General features: G+C 41.3%; 1 protein-coding gene across 1 annotated transcript in view; it reads left to right on the top strand.

Moving 5' to 3' along the window:
• Positions 1-18,429, top strand: part of NOC2L (NOC2 like nucleolar associated transcriptional repressor) — a 274,391-nt gene extending 255,962 nt beyond the window's left edge. Inside the window, exon 19 of the mRNA XM_053690456.1 lies at positions 16,966-18,429. Coding sequence (XP_053546431.1) covers positions 16,966-17,120 — 155 coding nt within the window. The 3' untranslated portion in view covers positions 17,121-18,429. The remainder of the gene's footprint in view (positions 1-16,965) is intronic.
• The last annotated feature ends 586 nt before the right edge of the window (positions 18,430-19,015 follow it).

Below are 19,015 nucleotides of genomic sequence, written 5' to 3'. Positions count from 1 at the left end.
TTTTTAAATACAATTTAAAGGGATACTAAACCCACATTTTTCTTTCACGATTTAGATAGAGCATGCAATTTTAAGCAACTTCAATCATTTTTTTCTTCATTCTCTTGCTATCTTTATTTGAAAAAGCAAATATCTAAGCTTAGGAGCTGGCCCATTGTTGGTTTGGCACCCTGGATAGCACTTGCTGGTTGGTGGCAACATTTAGCCACCAATCAGCAAGCTCCACACAGCTACTGAACCAAAAATGGGCCAGCTCCTAAACTTAGATTCTTGCTTTTTCAAATAAAGATAGCAAGAGAATGAATTATAATTGATAATAGGAGTAAATTAGAACGTTGTTTAAAGGGACAGTCAAGTAAAAAAAACACCTCATGATTTAAATAGAGCATGCAATTTTAAACAGCTTTCCAATTTACCTTATCACCAATTTTGCTTTGTTCTCTTGGTATTCTTAGTTGAAAGCTAATCCTAGGAGGTTGATATGCTAATTTCTTAGATCTTTAAGGTTGCCTCTAATCTGAAAGCATTTTGACAGTTTTTCTTGCCACTAGAGGGCGTTAGTTCATGTGTTTCATATAGATAACATTGAGCTCACACGTGAAGCTCTTAGAAGTGAGCACTGATTGGGTAAAATGCAAGTCTGCATGTAAAAAAACTGAAATAAGGGGGCAGTTTGCAGAGGCTTAGATACAAGGTAGTTACAGAGGTAAAAAGTGTATTGTTATAACTGATAGTTATGCAAAACTGGGGAATGGGTAATAAAGGGATTATCTATCTTTTTAAACAAGAAAAATTCTGATGTTGACTGTCCCTTTAAAATTGCATGGTCTATCTGAATCATGAATGAAACACATTGGGTTCAGTATCCCTTTAAGAACTTTTTTGTACCTCGTCTCTTTATGTTTCATTGTGCAAATCACTCTCTCGCACTCCCCTCTTTCTATCCCTGTTTCTGCCACTTTCCCCATTGGGACTTGTAAACGGTCTCTTAAAGGGAAACTGAACCCACATTTTTTCTTTCACGATTCAGATTGAGCAGCAATTTTAAGCAACTTTCTAATTTCCACCTATTATCAATTTTTCTTCGTTCTCTTGCTTTCTTTATTTGAAAAAGGCATCTATGCTATTTTTTTTGGTTCAGTACCATGGACAGCACTTGTTTATTGGTGGGTGAATTTATCCACCAATCAGCAAGAACAACCCACTTTGTTCACCAAAAATGGGCCGGCATCTAAACTTACATTCTTGCATTTCAAATAAAGATACCAAGAGAATGAAGACCCTTTGATAATAGGAGTCAATTAGAAAGTTGTTTAAAATTGCATGCTCTATCTGAATCAGAAAAGAAAAAAAAATGGGTTCAGTTTCCCTTTAAGATATGGCTTTTGTATTTTTTATTTTTTTAAAAAACAACCAAGAGCTGCAAATATCTGCTAATACACCCACTTGCATAGATATTTTGTATTACTGTCTTGTAGACCTGTGTATCTGTAAGCAGTACAGCAAATCTTTTACTATATAGACGTTTCCCATAGGTATTTTCAGTAGACCTGACTTGATTGAGGAACAAACAGGACACACTAGCTTTTCAGGGGTTAATTGCGTACAGCTGGCTGGTAATGAGCTGTGAAGGCAGTGTGGGACAGAACGCTTTATCGCAGGCCTTATGTCATTAATCACCAGATACAGAGAGAGCAAGATCTGGTAGTCAGAATGCACAGATGAGCCTCCCGAGTGCACATTTACATAGGTTCCAACTTTTATACAGAGTGCTCCAGCTCATGCACAGTATAGAGTTATTGCAGTAGCACAATACAGAAAGTTCTGTATGTTCTAGTAATATATCAACTTCTCTAGCTTCTGGCATAACCCCAGACCCATGCTGGGCTGGCCTTCTTAGTACAGTTGTTTTAACGTATTATTTAGTTAAAGGAGCATAAAACAACTCTCATGTTTTACAGGAAACGTGTGATTTGTACCACACTCTCTAGAGGGGCCAAAAAGCAAAATCTAAAACCTAGGTTTTCAAACTGGTGCAAATTGGCCTAAACCAGCAATTTGATTCACAGCATTTGCAGGTCACAGTATTTGCTTTTTGACCTTTCTAGGGAGAAACATTACCAGTTTGTTTTTTACGAGAATTTCTTTACCTTAGCAACTGTCAGTTCAGTGCTTCCCATGATTTGCGTTTTCTGACTGAAAATAAATTGAGTCATAAAAAGCTTAAATTATGATGAAACAAAAATGAGTTTTCATCTTTAATATTTTTAACATACACAGTGTAGAGTCAGCTAGATAAACATTGGTTATCTCATTTAGTTGAAACTTGCTTAGTTGTAATACATTATCAGGTTGAAAATCCCTCTCTGCAGGTTAGTATGGCTGTATTAAAGGACATTTTAAAGCAAACATTTCATGCTCTAAATCATTGTTGTGGGATTTATTTTGCGTCACTGACCTTTTTATATAAATCTGTTTAACCGCTTCAAGGGATGTATGATTTAGAGCAAGAAAATATCACCTGAGCATTTCTATTTAAAAAAGGTATTTCTCTTGTTAAGTGTATCCAGTCCACGGATCATCCATTACTTGTGGGATATTCTCCTTCCCAACAGGAAGTTGCAAGAGGATCACCCACAGCAGAGCTGCTATATAGCTCCTCCCCTAACTGTCATACCCAGTCATTCTCTTGCAAGCCTCAACCAAGATGGAGGTCGTAAGAGGAGTGTGGTGTTTTATACTTAGTTTATTCTTCAATCAAAAGTTTATTTTTAAATGGTGCCGGAGTGTACTGTTTATCTCAGGCAGTATTTAGAAGAAGAATCTGCCTGCGTTTTCTATGATCTTAGCAAAAGTAACTAAGATCCATGGCTGTTCTCACATATTCTGAGGAGTGAGGTAACTTCAGAGAGGGAATGGCGTGCAGGTTTTCCTGCAATAAGGTATGTGCAGTTAATATTTTTCTAGGGATGGAATTTGCTAGAAAATGCTGCTGATACCGAACTAATGTAAGTAAAGCCTTAAATGCAGTTATAGCGACTGGTATCAGGCTTATTAATAGAGATACATACTTTTATAAAAATGTAATATAAAACGTTTGCTGGCATGTTTAATCGTTTTTATATGTATTTGGTGATAAAACTTATTGGGGCCTAGTTTTTTTCCACATGGCTGGCTTGAATTTTGCCTAGTAACAGTTTCCTTAGGCTTTCCACTGTTGTAATATGAGTGGGAGGGGCCTTTTTTAGTGCTTTTCTGTGCAGATAAAAATACTGACAGAGACATTCAGCTTCCCTCTGCATGATCCAGGACATCTCTGGAGGGCTCAAAAGGCTTCAAAGTCGTTTTTGAGGGAGGTAAAAAGCCACAGTAGAGCTGTGGCAGTTGTTATGACTGTTTAAAAAAAAACCTTTTTGTCTTTTATTATTCAGTTTTGGGTATTAAGGGGTTAATCATCCATTTGCAAGTGGGTGCAATGCTCTGCTAACTTGTTACATACACTGTAAAAATTTTGTTAGTGTAACTGCCTTTTTTTTTCACTGTTATTTCAAATTTTGACAAAATTTGTGTTTCTTAAAGGTGCAGTAACGTTTTTTTATATTGCTTGTAAACTTGTTTAAAGTGTTTTCCAAGCTTGCTAGTCTCATTGCTAGTCTGTTTAAACATGTCTGACACAGAGGAAACTACTTGTTCATTATGTTTGAAAAGCCATGGTGGAGCCCCATAGGAGAATGTGTACTAAATGTATTGATTTCACCTTAAACAGTAAAGATCAGTCTTTAACTATAAAAGAAATATCACCAGAAGATTCTGACGAGGGGGAAGTTATGCCGACTAACTCTCCCCACGTGTCAGACCCTTCGCCTCCCGCTCAGGGGATGCACGCTAATATGGCGCCAATTACATCAGGGACGCCCATAGCGATTACCTTGCAGGACATGGCTGCAATCATGAATAATACCCTGTCAGAGGTATTATCCAGGTTGCCTGAATTAAGAGGCAAGCGCGATTGCTCTGGGGTTAGGAGAAATACAGAGCGCGCAGATGCTGTAAGGGCCATGTCTGATACTGCGTCACAATATGCAGATCATGAGGATGGAGAGCTTCAGTCTGTGGGTGACATCTCTGATTCGGGGAAACCTGATTCAGAGATTTCTAATTTTAAATTTAAAGGGACAGTAAAGTCCAAAAAAAACTCATTTTTCAAATAGGGCATGTAATTTTAAACAACTTTCCAATTTACTTTTATCAACAATTTTGCTGTGTTCTCTTGGTATTCTAGTTGAAAGCAAACCTAGGGAGGCACATATGATAATTTCTAAGCCCTTGAAGGCCGCCTCTATTTTATTTACTTTTCACAGCAGGGGAGAGCAAGCTCATGTAGGCCATATAGATAGCATTGTGATCACGCCCGTGGCTAGTGGCAGACACTGCACTAATTGGCTAAAATGCAAGTCAATAGATAATAACTAAAAGTCATGTGATTAGGGGCGGTCAGAAGATGCTTAGATACAAGTTAGTCACAGAGGTAAAAAGTATATTAATATAACAGTGTTGGTTTTGCAAAACTGGGGAATGGGTAATAAACGGATTATCTATCCTTTTGAACAACAAAAATTCTGGTGTTGACTGTCCCTTTAAGCTTGAGAACCTCCGTGTGTTGCTTGGGGAGGTATTAGCTGCTCTGAATGACTGTAACACAGTTGCAGTACCAGAGAAATTGTGTAGGCTGGATAAATACTATGCGGTACCGGTGTGTACTGATGTTTTTCCTATACCTAAAAGGCTTACAGAAATTATTAGCAAGGAGTGGGATAGACCGGGGGTGCCTTTTTCCCCACCTCCTATATTTAGAATTTTTTTTCCAATAGACGCCACTACACGGGACTTATGGCAGACGGTCCCTAAGGTGGAGGGAGCAGTTTCTACTTTAGCAAAGCGTACTACTATCCCGGTTGAGGACAGTTGTGCTTTTTCAGATCCAATGGATACAAAATTGGAGGGTTACCTTAAGAAAATGTTTATTCAACAAGGTTTTATTTTACAGCCCCTTACATGCATTGCGCCTGTCACGGCCGCGGCGGCATTCTGGTTTGAGGCCCTGGAAGAGGCCATCCATACAGCTCCATTGACTGAAATTATTGACAAGCTTAGAACACTTAAGCTAGCTAACTCATTTGTTTCTGATGCCATTGTTCATTTGACTAAACTAACGGCTAAGAATTCCGGATTCGCCATCCAAGCGCGTAGGGCGCTATGGCTTAAATCCTGGTCAGCTGACGTGACTTCGAAGTCTAAATTACTCAACATTCCTTTCAAGGGGCAGACCTTATTCGGGCCTGGTTTGAAGGAAATTATTGCTGACATTACTGGAGGTAAGGGTCACACCCTTCCTCAGGACAGGGCCAAAGCAAAGGCCAAACAGTCTAATTTTCGTGCCTTTCGAAATTTCAAGGCAGGTGCAGCATCAACTTCCTCCGCTTCAAAACAAGAGGGAACTTTTGCTCAATCTAAGCAGGCCTGGAAACCTAACCAGTCCTGGAACAAAGGCAAGCAGGCTAGAAAGCCTGCTGCTGCCTCTAAGACAGCATGAAGGAACGGCCCCCTATCCGGCGACGGATCTAGTAGGGGGCACACTTTCTCTCTTTGCCCAGGCGTGGGCAAGAGATGTTCAGGATCCTTGGGCGTTGGAGATCATATTTCAGGGATATCTTCTGGACTTGAAAGCTTCCCCTCCACAAGGGAGATTTCATCTTTCAAGGCTATCTGCAAATCAGATAAAGAAAGAGGCATTCCAACGCTGTGTGCAAGACCTCCTAGTTATGGGAGTGATCCATCCAGTTCCGCGGACGGAACAAGGACAGGGTTTTTATTCAAATCTGTTTGTGGTTCCCAAAAAAGAGGGAACTTTCAGACCAATTTTGGATCTAAAGATCTTAAACAAATTCCTCAGAGTTCCATCTTTCAAAATGGAAACTATTCGGACCATCCTACCCATGATCCAAGAAGGTCAGTACATGACCACAGTGGACTTAAAGGATGCCTACCTTCACATACCGATTCACAAAGATCATCATCAGTTTCTAAGGTTTGCCTTTCTAGACAGGTATTACCAATTTGTAGCTCTTCCCTTCGGGTTGGCTACAGCCCCGAGAATCTTTACAAAGGTTCTGGGCTCACTTCTGGCGGTTCTAAGACCGCGAGGCATAGCGGTGGCTCCGTATCTAGACAACATCCTGATACAGGCGTCAAGCTTTCGAGTTGTCAAGTCTCATACAGAGATAGTTCTGGCATTTCTGAGGTTGCACGGGTGGAAAGTGAACGAGGAAAAGAGTTCTCTATCCCCACTCACAAGAGTCTCCTTCTTAGGGACTCTTATAGATTCTGTAGAAATGAAAATTTACCTGACGGAGTCCAGGTTATCAAAAGTTCTAAATGCTTGCCGTGTTCTTCACTCCATTCCGCGCCCTTCGGTAGCTCAGTGTATGGAGGTAATCGGCTTAATGGTAGCGCCAATGGACATAGTGCCATTTGCGCGCCTTCATCTCAGACCGCTGCAATTATGCATGCTGAGTCAGTGGAATGGGGATTACACAGATTTGTCCCCTCTGCTAAATCTGGATCAAGAGACCAGAGATTCTCTTCTCTGGTGGTTGTCTCGGGAACACCTGTCCAAGGGTATGACCTTTCGCAAGACAGATTGGACAATTGTAACAACAGATGCCAGCCTTCTAGGTTGGGGTGCAGTCTGGAATTCCCTGAAGGCACAGGGATCGTGGACTCAGGAGGAGAAACTCCTTCCAATAAATATTCTGGAGTTAAGAGCGATATTCAATGCTCTTCTGGCTTGGCCTCAGTTAGCAACACTGAGGTTCATCAGATTTCAGTCGGACAACATCACGACTGTGGCTTACATCAACCATCAAGGGGGAACCAGGAGTTCCCTAGCGATGTTAGAAGTCTCAAAAATAATTCGCTGGGCAGAGTACCACTCTTGCCACCTGTCAGCAATCCATATCCCAGGCGTGGAGAACTGGGAGGTGGATTTTCTAAGTCGTCAGACTTTTCATCCGGGGGAGTGGGAACTCCATCCGGAGGTGTTTGCTCAGTTGATTCATCGTTGGGGCAAACCAGAGTTGGATCTCATGGCGTCTCGCCAGAACGCCAAGCTTCCTTGTTACGGATCCAGGTCCAGGGACCCAGAAGCGACGCTGATAGATGCGCTAGCAGCGCCTTGGTTCTTCAACCTGGCTTATGTGTTTGCACCGTTTCCTCTGCTCCCTCGACTGATTGCCAAAATCAAACAGGAGAGAGCATCGGTGATTCTGATAGCACCTGCGTGGCCACGCAGGACTTGGTATGCAGACCTAGTGGACATGTCATCCTTTCCACCATGGACTCTGCCTCTAAGACAGGACCTTCTGATACAAGGTCCTTTCAATCATCCAAATCTAATTTCTCTGAGACTGACTGCATGGAGATTGAACGCTTGATTCTATCAAAGCGTGGCTTCTCCGAGTCAGTCATTGATACTTTAATACAGGTACGAAAGCCTGTTACCAGGCCTCTGTTGAACAGATTTGCAAGGCTGCGACTTGGTCTTTGCTTCACACTTTTTCAAAATTTTACAAATTTGATACTTTTGCTTCCTCGGAGGCTGTGTTTGGGGGAGAGGTTCTTCAGGCAGTGGTTCCTTCCGCTTAATCCTGCCTTGTCCCTCCCATCATCCGTGTACTTTAGCTTTGGTATTGGTATCCCACAAGTAATGGATGATCCGTGGACTGGATACACTTAACAAGAGAAAACATAATTTATGCTTACCTGATAAATTTATTTCTCTTGTAGTGTATCCAGTCCACGGCCCGCCCTGTCCTTTTAAGGCAGGTCTAAAATTTAATTAAACTACAGTCACCACTGCACCCTATGGTTTCTCCTTTCTCTGTTTGTTTTCGGTCGAATGACTGGATATGACAGTTAGGGGAGGAGCTATATAGCAGCTCTGCTGTGGGTGATCCTCTTGCAACTTCCTGTTGGGAAGGAGAATATCCCACAAGTAATGGATGATCCGTGGACTGGATACACTACAAGAGAAATAAATTTATCAGGTAAGCATAAATTATGTTTTTACCTCAAAATTTCTTCAGCTCACCAGAGTAAGTGCTGTGTAAACAGTTATTCTTCAGCTGCTGTCCAGCTGGAAGTTGGAGAAAAAAATAGCCCATCAGCAGTGCTGAGGTAATGCTTTGTCTTTGCTGTGATCTCATGAGATTTCACTGGGATCTCACAAGATTTAATAGAACTTAAAGGGATATTCCAGCCAAAATTGGAATCCACGTGGATGCATTTAAATTTTGATTAGAAACATTTTTGTAATGTACATGTATTAGCAAAAATGCTTCTAATAAAAGCTATAGCTGTTTCAAAAGTGTATTTAAGTATGCACCGTGCACCAGCATTTTAAACACAACACTTACTCAGACAGCCTAAGGTGCTTGTACCATCTGGTAATGACTCAACTTGTTAATCCCTGACATGATACAAGACCTATTAGTGCTCGGAGCAGCTGCAGTATTTAAAATCTTGGTGCACTGAGAATATCTAGCTATGCTTCACATGCACGTGCAGAGAAAAATGTTTACACTAAAACAGTGATAACTTTTACTAGAAGCATTTTTGCCAATACATGTCTATTGCAAATATGTTTCTATTAAAAGATGTGATTCATCTATGTGCATTTACATTTTGACTAAAATGTCCCTTTAAACTGAATAGGGAAATAACATGACTGTGCCTGCACATGACAGATGCACACTCCCTAGCTTGTCCTGGGACTAGCATCCTGACTGGCTGCTTAATGTCTCTTTACCGCAGTGGGTGTGAATACTTAGGAAATTTGAGGTAAAATGTCTTCCTTTTTTTACATAGAGATGTTCAGGTGATATTTTCTAGTTCGCTTTTCACTGCTATGCTGTCTCACTTTCATGTGGTTCAACATTTGAGTATCATGTCCCTTTAAATTTTCTTCTTTCTCTTGTAATCCTTTGTTGAAAAGCATACCTTAGGTAGGCTAAGGAGCAACAATGCACTACTGGGAGCTATCTGTTGATTGGTAGCTGTGCATATAGGCCTTTTGTCATTGGCTCAACTGATGCGTTCAGCTAGCTCACAGTATTATATTGCTGCTCCTTCAGCAAATGATACCGAGGGGATGAAGAAAATTTGGTGTTAGAAGCAAATTGGAAACTTGTTTAAACTTCCATGTTCTATCTGAATAATGAAATAAAAAATGTAGTTTTCAAGTTCCTTTAAACTCAGTGGATTTGTCCATTTTTGCCATACGTTCAACACAGTTAAAGAGAAAGAAATGTCAATATTAAAGGGCCATGATACCCAAATATTGAAACACCTGAAAGTGACGCAGCATAGCTGTAAAAAGCTGACTAGAAAATATCACCTGAACATCTCTATGTAAAAAAGAAAGATATTTCTCCAACATAGGTGTGTCCGGTCCACGGCGTCATCCTTACTTGTGGGATATTCTCTTCCCCAACAGGAAATGGCAAAGAGCCCAGCAAAGCTGGTCACATGATCCCTCCTAGGCTCCGCCTACCCCAGTCATTCTCTTTGCCGTTGTACAGGCAACATCTCCACGGAGATGGCTTAGAGTTTTTTAGTGTTTAACTGTAGTTTTTATTATTCAATCAAGAGTTTGTTATTTTAAAATAGTGCTGGTATGTACTATTTACTCTGAAACAGAAAAGAGATGAAGATTTCTGTTTGTATGAGGAAAATGATTTTAGCAACCGTTACTAAAATCCATGGCTGTTCCACACAGGACTGTTGAGAGGAATTAACTTCAGTTGGGGGAACAGTGAGCAGTCTTTTGCTGCTTGAGGTATGACACATTCTAACAAGACGATGTAATGCTGGAAGCTGTCATTTTCCCTATGGGATCCGGTAAGCCATTTTTATTCAGACAGTAAATAAGGGCTTCACATGGGCTTATTAAGACTGTAGACATTTTCTGGGCTAAATCGATTCATATATTACACATATTTAGCCTTGAGGAATCATTTAATCTGGGTATTTTTAGACACCTTATTCTCTAGGGGCTTTCCCTAATCATAGGCAGAGCCTCATTTTCGCGCCGGTATTGCGCACTTGTTTTTGAGCAGCATGACATGCAGTCGCATGTGTGAGGAGCTCTGATACATAGAAAAGACTTTCTGAAGGCGTCATTTGGTATCGTATTCCCCTTTGGGCTTGGTTGGGTCTCAGCAAAGCAGATACCAGGGACTGTAAAGGGGTTAAAGTTAAAAACGGCTCCGGTTCCGTTATTTTAAGGGTTAAAGCTTCCAAATTTGGTGTGCAATACTTTTAAGGCTTTAAGACACTGTGGTGAAATTTTGGTGAATTTTGAACAATTCCTTCATACTTTTTCGCAATTGCAGTAATAAAGTGTGTTCAGTTTAAAATTTAAAGTGACAGTAACGGTTTTATTTTAAAACGTTTTTTGTACTTTGTTATCAAGTTTATGCCTGTTTATCATGTCTGAACTACCAGATAGACTGTGTTCTGAATGTGGGGAAGCCAAGGTTCCTTCTCATTTAAATAAATGTGATTTATGTGACACTGAAAATGATGCCCAAGATGATTCCTCAAGTGAGGGGAGTAAGCATGGTACTGCATCATTCCCTCCTTCGTCTACACGAGTCTTGCCCACTCAGGAGGCCCCTAGTACATCTAGCGCGCCAATACTCCTTACTATGCAACAATTAACGGCTGTAATGGATAATTCTATCAAAAACATTTTAGCCAAAATGCCCACTTATCAGCGTAAGCGCGACTGCTCTGTTTTAGATATTGAAGAGCATGAGGACGCTGATGATAATGGTTCTGAAATGCCCCTACACCAGTCTGAGGGGGCCAGGGAGGTTTTGTCTGAGGGAGAAATTTCAGATTCAGGGAAAATTTCTCAACAAGCTGAACCCGATGTGATTACATTTAAATTTAAGTTGGAACATCTCCGCGCTCTGCTTAAGGAGGTATTATCCACTCTGGATGATTGTGAGAATTTGATCATCCCAGAGAAACTATGTAAAATGGACAAGTTCCTAGAGGTCCCGGGGCTCCCAGAAGCTTTTCCTATACCCAAGCGGGTGGCGGACATTGTAAATAAAGAATGGGAAAGGCCCGGTATACCTTTCGTCCCTCCCCCCATATTTAAAAAATTGTTTCCTATGGTCGACCCTAGAAAGGACTTATGGCAGACTGTCCCCAAGGTCGAGGGAGCGGTTTCTACTTTAAACAAACGCACCACTATACCCATAGAAGATAGTTGTGCTTTCAAAGATCCTATGGATAAAAAATTAGAAGGTTTGCTTAAAAAGATGTTTGTTCAGCAAGGTTACCTTCTACAACCAATTTCATGCATTGTCCCTGTCACTACAGCCGCGTGTTTCTGGTTCGATGAGCTAGTAAAGGCGATCGATAGTGATTCTCCTCCTTATGAGGAGATTATGGACAGAATCCGTGCTCTCAAATTGGCTAATTCTTTCACCCTAGACGCCACTTTGCAATTGGCTAGGTTAGCGGCGAAGAATTCTGGGTTTGCTATTGTAGCGCGTAGAGCGCTTTGGTTGAAATCTTGGTCAGCGGATGCGTCTTCCAAGAACAAACTCCTTAACATTCCTTTCAAGGGGAAAACGCTGTTTGGCCCTGACTTGAAAGAGATTATCTCTGATATCACTGGGGGTAAGGGCCACGCCCTTCCTCAGGATAGGTCTTTCAAGGCCAAAAATAAACCTAATTTTCGTCCCTTTCGTAGAAACGGACCAGCCCCAAGTGCTACGTCCTCTAAGCAAGAGGGTAATACTTCTCAAGCCAAGCCAGCCTGGAGACCAATGCAAGGCTGGAACAAGGGAAAGCAGGCCAAGAAACCTGCCACTGCTACCAAGACAGCATGAAATGTTGGCCCCCGATCCGGGACCGGATCTGGTGGGGGGCAGACTCTCTCTCTTCGCTCAGGCTTGGGCAAGAGATGTTCTGGATCCTTGGGCACTAGAAATAGTCTCCCAAGGTTATCTTCTGGAATTCAAGGGGCTTCCCCCAAGGGGGAGGTTCCACAGGTCTCAATTGTCTTCAGACCACATAAAGAGACAGGCATTCTTACATTGCGTAGAAGACCTGTTAAAAATGGGAGTGATTCATCCTGTTCCATTAGGAGAACAAGGGATGGGGTTCTACTCCAATCTGTTCATAGTTCCCAAGAAAGAGGGAACGTTCAGACCAATCTTAGATCTCAAGATCTTAAACAAGTTTCTCAAGGTTCCATCGTTCAAAATGGAAACCATTCGAACAATTCTTCCTTCCATCCAGGAAGGTCAATTCATGACCACGGTGGATTTAAAGGATGCGTATCTACATATTCCTATCCACAAGGAACATCATCGGTTCCTAAGGTTCGCATTCCTGGACAAGCATTACCAGTTCGTGGCGCTTCCTTTCGGATTAGCCACTGCTCCAAGGATTTTCACAAAGGTACTAGGGTCCCTTCTAGCGGTGCTAAGACCAAGGGGCATTGCAGTAGTACCTTACTTGGACGACATTCTGATTCAAGCGTCGTCCCTTCCTCAAGCAAAGGCTCACACGGACATAGTCCTGGCCTTTCTCAGATCTCACGGATGGAAAGTGAACGTGGAAAAGAGTTATCTATCTCCGTCGACAAGGGTTCCCTTCTTGGGAACAATAATAGACTCCTTAGAAATGAGGATTTTTCTGACAGAGGCCAGAAAAACAAAACTTCTAAACTCTTGTCAAACACTTCATTCCGTTCCTCTTCCTTCCATAGCGCAGTGCATGGAAGTAATAGGTTTGATGGTAGCGGCAATGGACATAGTTCCTTTTGCGCGCATTCATCTAAGACCATTACAACTGTGCATGCTCAGTCAGTGGAATGGGGACTATACAGACTTGTCTCCGAAGATACAAGTACATCAGAGGACCAGAGACTCACTCCGTTGGTGGCTGTCCCTGGACAACCTGTCACGAGGGATGACCTTCCGCAGACCAGAGTGGGTCATTGTCACGACCGACGCCAGTCTGATGGGCTGGGGCGCGGGCTGGGGATCCCTGAAAGCTCAGGGTCTTTGGTCTCGGGAAGAATCTCTTCTACCGATAAATATTCTGGAACTGAGAGCGATATTCAATGCTCTCAAGGCTTGGCCTCAGCTAGCAAAGGCCAAGTTCATACGGTTTCAATCAGACAACATGACGACTGTTGCGTACATCAACCATCAGGGGGGAACAAGGAGTTCCCTGGCGATGGAAGAAGTGACCAAAATCATTCAATGGGCGGAGACTCACTCCTGCCACCTGTCTGCAATCCACATCCCAGGAGTGGAAAATTGGGAAGCGGATTTTCTGAGTCGTCAGACATTACATCCGGGGGAGTGGGAACTCCATCCGGAAATCTTTGCCCAAATTACTCAACGGTGGGGCATTCCAGACATGGATCTGATGGCCTCTCGGCAGAACTTCAAGGTTCCTTGCTACGGGTCCAGATCCAGGGATCCCAAGGCGACTCTAGTAGATGCACTAGTAGCACCTTGGACCTTCAAACTAGCTTATGTATTCCCGCCGTTTCCTCTCATCCCCAGGCTGGTAGCCAGGATCAATCAGGAGAGGGCGTCGGTGATCTTGATAGCTCCGGCGTGGCCACGCAGGACTTGGTATGCAGATCTGGTGAATATGTCATCGGCTCCACCATGGAAGCTACCTTTGAGACGAGACCTTCTTGTTCAAGGTCCGTTCGAACATCCGAATCTGGTCTCACTCCAGCTGACTGCTTGGAGATTGAACGCTTGATCTTATCAAAACGAGGGTTCTCAGATTCTGTTATTGATACTCTTGTTCAGGCCAGAAAGCCTGTAACTAGAAAAATTTACCACAAAATATGGAAAAAATATATCTGTTGGTGTGAATCTAAAGGATTCCCTTGGGACAAGGTAAAGATTCCTAAGATTCTATCCTTTCTTCAAGAAGGATTGGAGAAAGGATTATCTGCAAGTTCCTTGAAGGGACAGATTTCTGCCTTGTCTGTGTTACTTCACAAAAAACTGGCAGCTGTGCCAGATGTTCAAGCCTTTGTTCAGGCTCTGGTTAGAATCAAGCCTGTTTACAAACCTTTGACTCCTCCTTGGAGTCTCAACTTAGTTCTTTCAGTTCTTCAGGGGGTTCCGTTTGAACCCTTACATTCCGTTGATATTAAGTTATTATCTTGGAAAGTTTTGTTTTTGGTTGCAATTTCTTCTGCTAGAAGAGTTTCAGAATTATCTGCTCTGCAGTGTTCTCCTCCTTATCTGGTGTTCCATGCAGATAAGGTGGTTTTACGTACTAAACCTGGTTTTCTTCCAAAAGTTGTTTCTAACAAAAACATTAACCAGGAGATAGTCGTGCCTTCTTTGTGTCCGAAACCAGTTTCGAAGAAGGAACGTTTGTTGCACAATTTGGATGTTGTTCGCGCTCTAAAATTCTATTTAGATGCTACAAAGGATTTTAGACAAACATCTTCCTTGTTTGTTGTTTATTCTGGTAAAAGGAGAGGTCAAAAAGCAACTTCTACCTCTCTCTCTTTTTGGATTAAAAGCATCATCAGATTGGCTTACGAGACTGCCGGACGGCAGCCTCCTGAAAGAATCACAGCTCATTCCACTAGGGCTGTGGCTTCCACATGGGCCTTCAAGAACGAGGCTTCTGTTGATCAGATATGTAGGGCAGCGACTTGGTCTTCACTGCACACTTTTACCAAATTTTACAAGTTTGATACTTTTGCTTCTTCTGAGGCTATTTTTGGGAGAAAGGTTTTGCAAGCCGTGGTGCCTTCCATTTAGGTGACCTGATTTGCTCCCTCCCTTCATCCGTGTCCTAAAGCTTTGGTATTGGTTCCCACAAGTAAGGATGACGCCGTGGACCGGACACACCTATGTTGGAGAAAACAGAATTTATGTTTACCTGATAAATTACTTTCTCCAACGGTGTGTCCGGTCCACGGCCCGCCCTGGTTTTTTAATCAGGTCTGATAATTTATTTTCTTTAACTACAGTCACCACGGTATCATATGGTTTCTCCTATGCAAATATTCCTCCTTAACGTCGGTCGAATGACTGGGGTAGGCGGAGCCTAGGAGGGATCATGTGACCAGCTTTGCTGGGCTCTTTGCCATTTCCTGTTGGGGAAGAGAATATCCCACAAGTAAGGATGACGCCGTGGACCGGACACACCGTTGGAGAAAGTAATTTATCAGGTAAACATAAATTCTGTTTTTACCTCAAAAGTTTCTCAGTAGCCACATCCCATTGTAAAGGACTTCTAAGTAGAAAATCAGTATGTCTGTCCCGGGACAGCTAAGGGAGTGAGCCTCATGTACAATCATCTTATTTCCCTATTCAGTTTAAGGAAGTTTACTATGAAATCTCATGAGAGTTAAGTCAAATCTCATGAGATCACAGTAAAAGAGTTCATGACCTCAGCACTGCTGATGCTGATTGGCTGCTGTTCATTTCTTCATTTATTTTTTTTTACCTGCAGCTGGGCTGCAGCTGAGTATAACTTTTTACACAGAACTTACTCTGCTGAGCTGAGGAGATTGTGAGGTAAAATATCTTCCTTTTTTACATAGAGATGCTCAGGTGATATTTTCCTGTCAGCTTTTTACAGTTATACTGCATCAGTTTCAAGTTATTTAGCATATGAGTATTATATCCCTTTAAACTTGCATGATTCAGATAGAACATGTTATTTTAAGACTCTTTCAAATTCACTTCTATTTTCAAATGTGCTTTGTTCTCTTGGTATCCCTTGTTGAAAAAGAATACCCACATATCCTACACTAGTGCGAGCTGCTGCTAATTGGTGCCTGCACACATTTGTCTCTTGTGATTGGCTAACTAGATCTGTTCAGCTAGCTGCCAGTAGTGCAATGCTGTTCCTTCAGCAAAGGATATCAAGAGAATGAAGTAAATTTGATAATACAAGTACACTGGAACGTTTTTTTAAATTTTATGTTCTATCCAAATCATAAAAGAAAATGTGGGGTTTCCTGTCCATTTAAAGGTGCTGCTCATCCATTTGAGTATTCATGGGCTGTACGTGATGTCTTTAGAAGGAAATCTGTTTCCCAGTGCTACAGGCCAAGATAAAACCAAATAATTCTGCCCTCCTTGCTCTGTTGTTTGGTTCATCACCTGACACTGCCATTTTGGTACATTATCTATATTTCCATATAGTGAGATTAGTTATATAGCACTTTATCCTACATTAAAGTGACAGTACCATGCCATGTCACTCACAGCTGTATTGTAACCAGTGATGAGTCATTTACCAAAAGAGAAGCTTGTCTGTTAGTGCAAAACTAGTGTGATCTTATTTATTTGTGTCCAAATTTACATAAAGCTCTCTGCATAGTAATGATCCTGTTTGTTATAAAATGTAAGATTATTTTTAAATTAGGAACACATTGTGCAACAAATTGGTATGAAGCCGATTACAGAACAGATTATCTGAGAGAAAAAGAAATGGATTACACAGGACCTTTATATGAATGTTTACTATTTATAGCGTAAAACAGGTTTTACATACAAAAGAGGTGGCCGGATTAGAGCACCCGATGTAGATTCCATTTTTACTCTCTTTAACACCTCCACTATCTCTCTGCTTCTGGTGCCTATAACCATTCCCCATTTGTTAAATACGGACGCTGGCCAAAACCTTAAAAAAAGAGACAGCTCTTATGCAGAACTGTAAGCCAGTTGCAGAGATTGGCTTGGGCAAGTGCCCTCACTATCTGGATGCTGCAGCAAGCAGCGATAAATTAATGAGCACCAAGATTAATTAGTGATGAGCCACCCTCGGCCGGCTTGTTCCTTCCTGATAAAGCAGAATTTATATTTGCTCTTCCGCCCACAGGGGAATCGCAAGATGAAGACGAGGAGGAGGGAGGAAAAGTTGGAGCCCACAAAAAGCAGAAGGGGGCGCAGAGCTTCACACCGACCGACCTGAAGGAGCTTGCCAAGGGGGAAGAAGATATTGTGCAGGATCTTGAATTCTCAGACGATGAGTAAACATGCTGAGACTGATAACCCTTCTGCTGCTGGATTGACACCCATGGCTGTTTTATGTCTGAAATTCATGGTTGCTCTACAAATATTAAAAAAATAGCAACATTTAACACTGGTGTGCGTCTTCTCCATCAGCAAACATAGGGCACAAGGGATAGCATTGCAAGATTTCCAGCAGAAATATAAACTATCCCTTTAGTAACAAAAGTTAGTCCATTCTCCTGGGACATTTGGACAACTGCAGATCTCTGTCCTACACAATTTATTCCTATACCAATTTTTGTTCCTGATGCCAAAATCTCAGCACACAGAATGAAAAAAGATGGTTGCACTTGGGGAGAGAAAAACCCAAAATTGTAGACAAAAGACTTATTTTATTTTTAAGGATGATATTGAAGTGAATGGTTGTTCTTGTTAAAAATCAGTAGCAATAGCGCATGACTTTCCTAATATATTTATTCTCGAGTTTGAGAATAAAATTCCTAAATCTGTTTTGCAATTGAAGGGACAGTAAAGTCAAAATTAAACTTTCACGATTCAGATAGAGCATGCAGGGGGTGTTAATAAACCCAATCGTATTCGATCGGGTTGATTTCTGTCTGTGGCCTCTTTAGACGGTTGCTTCATAACTTCTGTTTCCGGCGAGCCTGAAGGCTCGCGCAGAAACGGGCATCAAGCTCCGTATGGAGCTTGATAAATCGGCCCCATGCACACTCCTGAGCCTACCTATTTTTACTCTTCAATAAAAGATATCAAGAGAAAGAATCAAATTTGATAAGACATTAATTGGAAAGTTGTTTAAAATTGCATGCTCTATCTGAATCATGAATGTTTAATTTTGAGTTTACTGTCCCTTTAATTTTCAGTACTTTGAAAGTACTTAGTTCCCCACTACATTTATCAACCATGCACTCCGTTCTATGCAGGTCCTGTAAATCTGTACAATTTGAAAATATTTTTTTCATATAGAAAGAGTGTAAAGATTTTTACTGTCATTGCTGTATGATAAATAGTAAGGTTTCAAAGCTTTTTTTAATGGAAAAAAAAGAGATTTCTGATTTTTTAAAACATCCTTTTAAATGTATGAAAGAAAATGGACGGCTTCTCTAATTCCACAACACGTTTCTGTATAATGCCGTCAGTATACTTGAATGTTTGTTAGTAATTATTCGTCCATCTTAGAAGTACATTTGTTGCATGGCCTTGAAATATCTTTCTATTTGTTGCTGTTGGCCTTTTTGAGATCAGAATTCTGCCAGAATCTATATTGAATATGATGTTCACTGTTTAATACAAATATGACTTTTCTTGGTCTTGGTGTTACTGTGGTTTTTTTGTTTTGCTTCTTTTTTATTTATTTATTTTTTGCAAATTGATGACCGACTTGTGGAGGGGGCAAAGATCCAATCGGTTTGTAACTGGGTCCTACTGAGCATGTGCAAAAGCTCAGTGTATACATATGCATCTGTGATTGGCTGATGGCTGTCACATGATACAAAGGGGAGGCAAACTGAAGTAAATTTTGAAATTTGTCAGGAAAAAAATATACTGCTAATTTAAAATTCAGAGTAAGTGCAACTGTATTGCCTTTTTTCATGCGCTTCTTGATTATACAATTCTACTGTATTTAATGGTCTTTTAAACAACTTTTCAATTTACTTCTATTATCTAATTTACTTTGTTCGCTTTGTATCCTTTGCTCAAAAGCGTACCTAGATAGGCTCAAGAGTAGCAATGCCCTACTGAGAGCTGCCTGCTGATTGGTGGCTGCACATACAGTATATGCCTCTTGTCATTGGCTCACTATGTGTGTTCAGCTAGCTCCCCGTAGTGCATTGCTGCTCCTTCAGCAAATGAAACAGAGAATGAAGCAAATTTGATAATAGAAGTAATTGCTT

This window comes from Bombina bombina, chromosome 8 (genome assembly GCF_027579735.1).
Source record: "Bombina bombina isolate aBomBom1 chromosome 8, aBomBom1.pri, whole genome shotgun sequence".
Taxonomy (NCBI): domain Eukaryota; kingdom Metazoa; phylum Chordata; class Amphibia; order Anura; family Bombinatoridae; genus Bombina; species Bombina bombina.
This window is presented reverse-complemented; position numbering and strand designations above follow the sequence as displayed.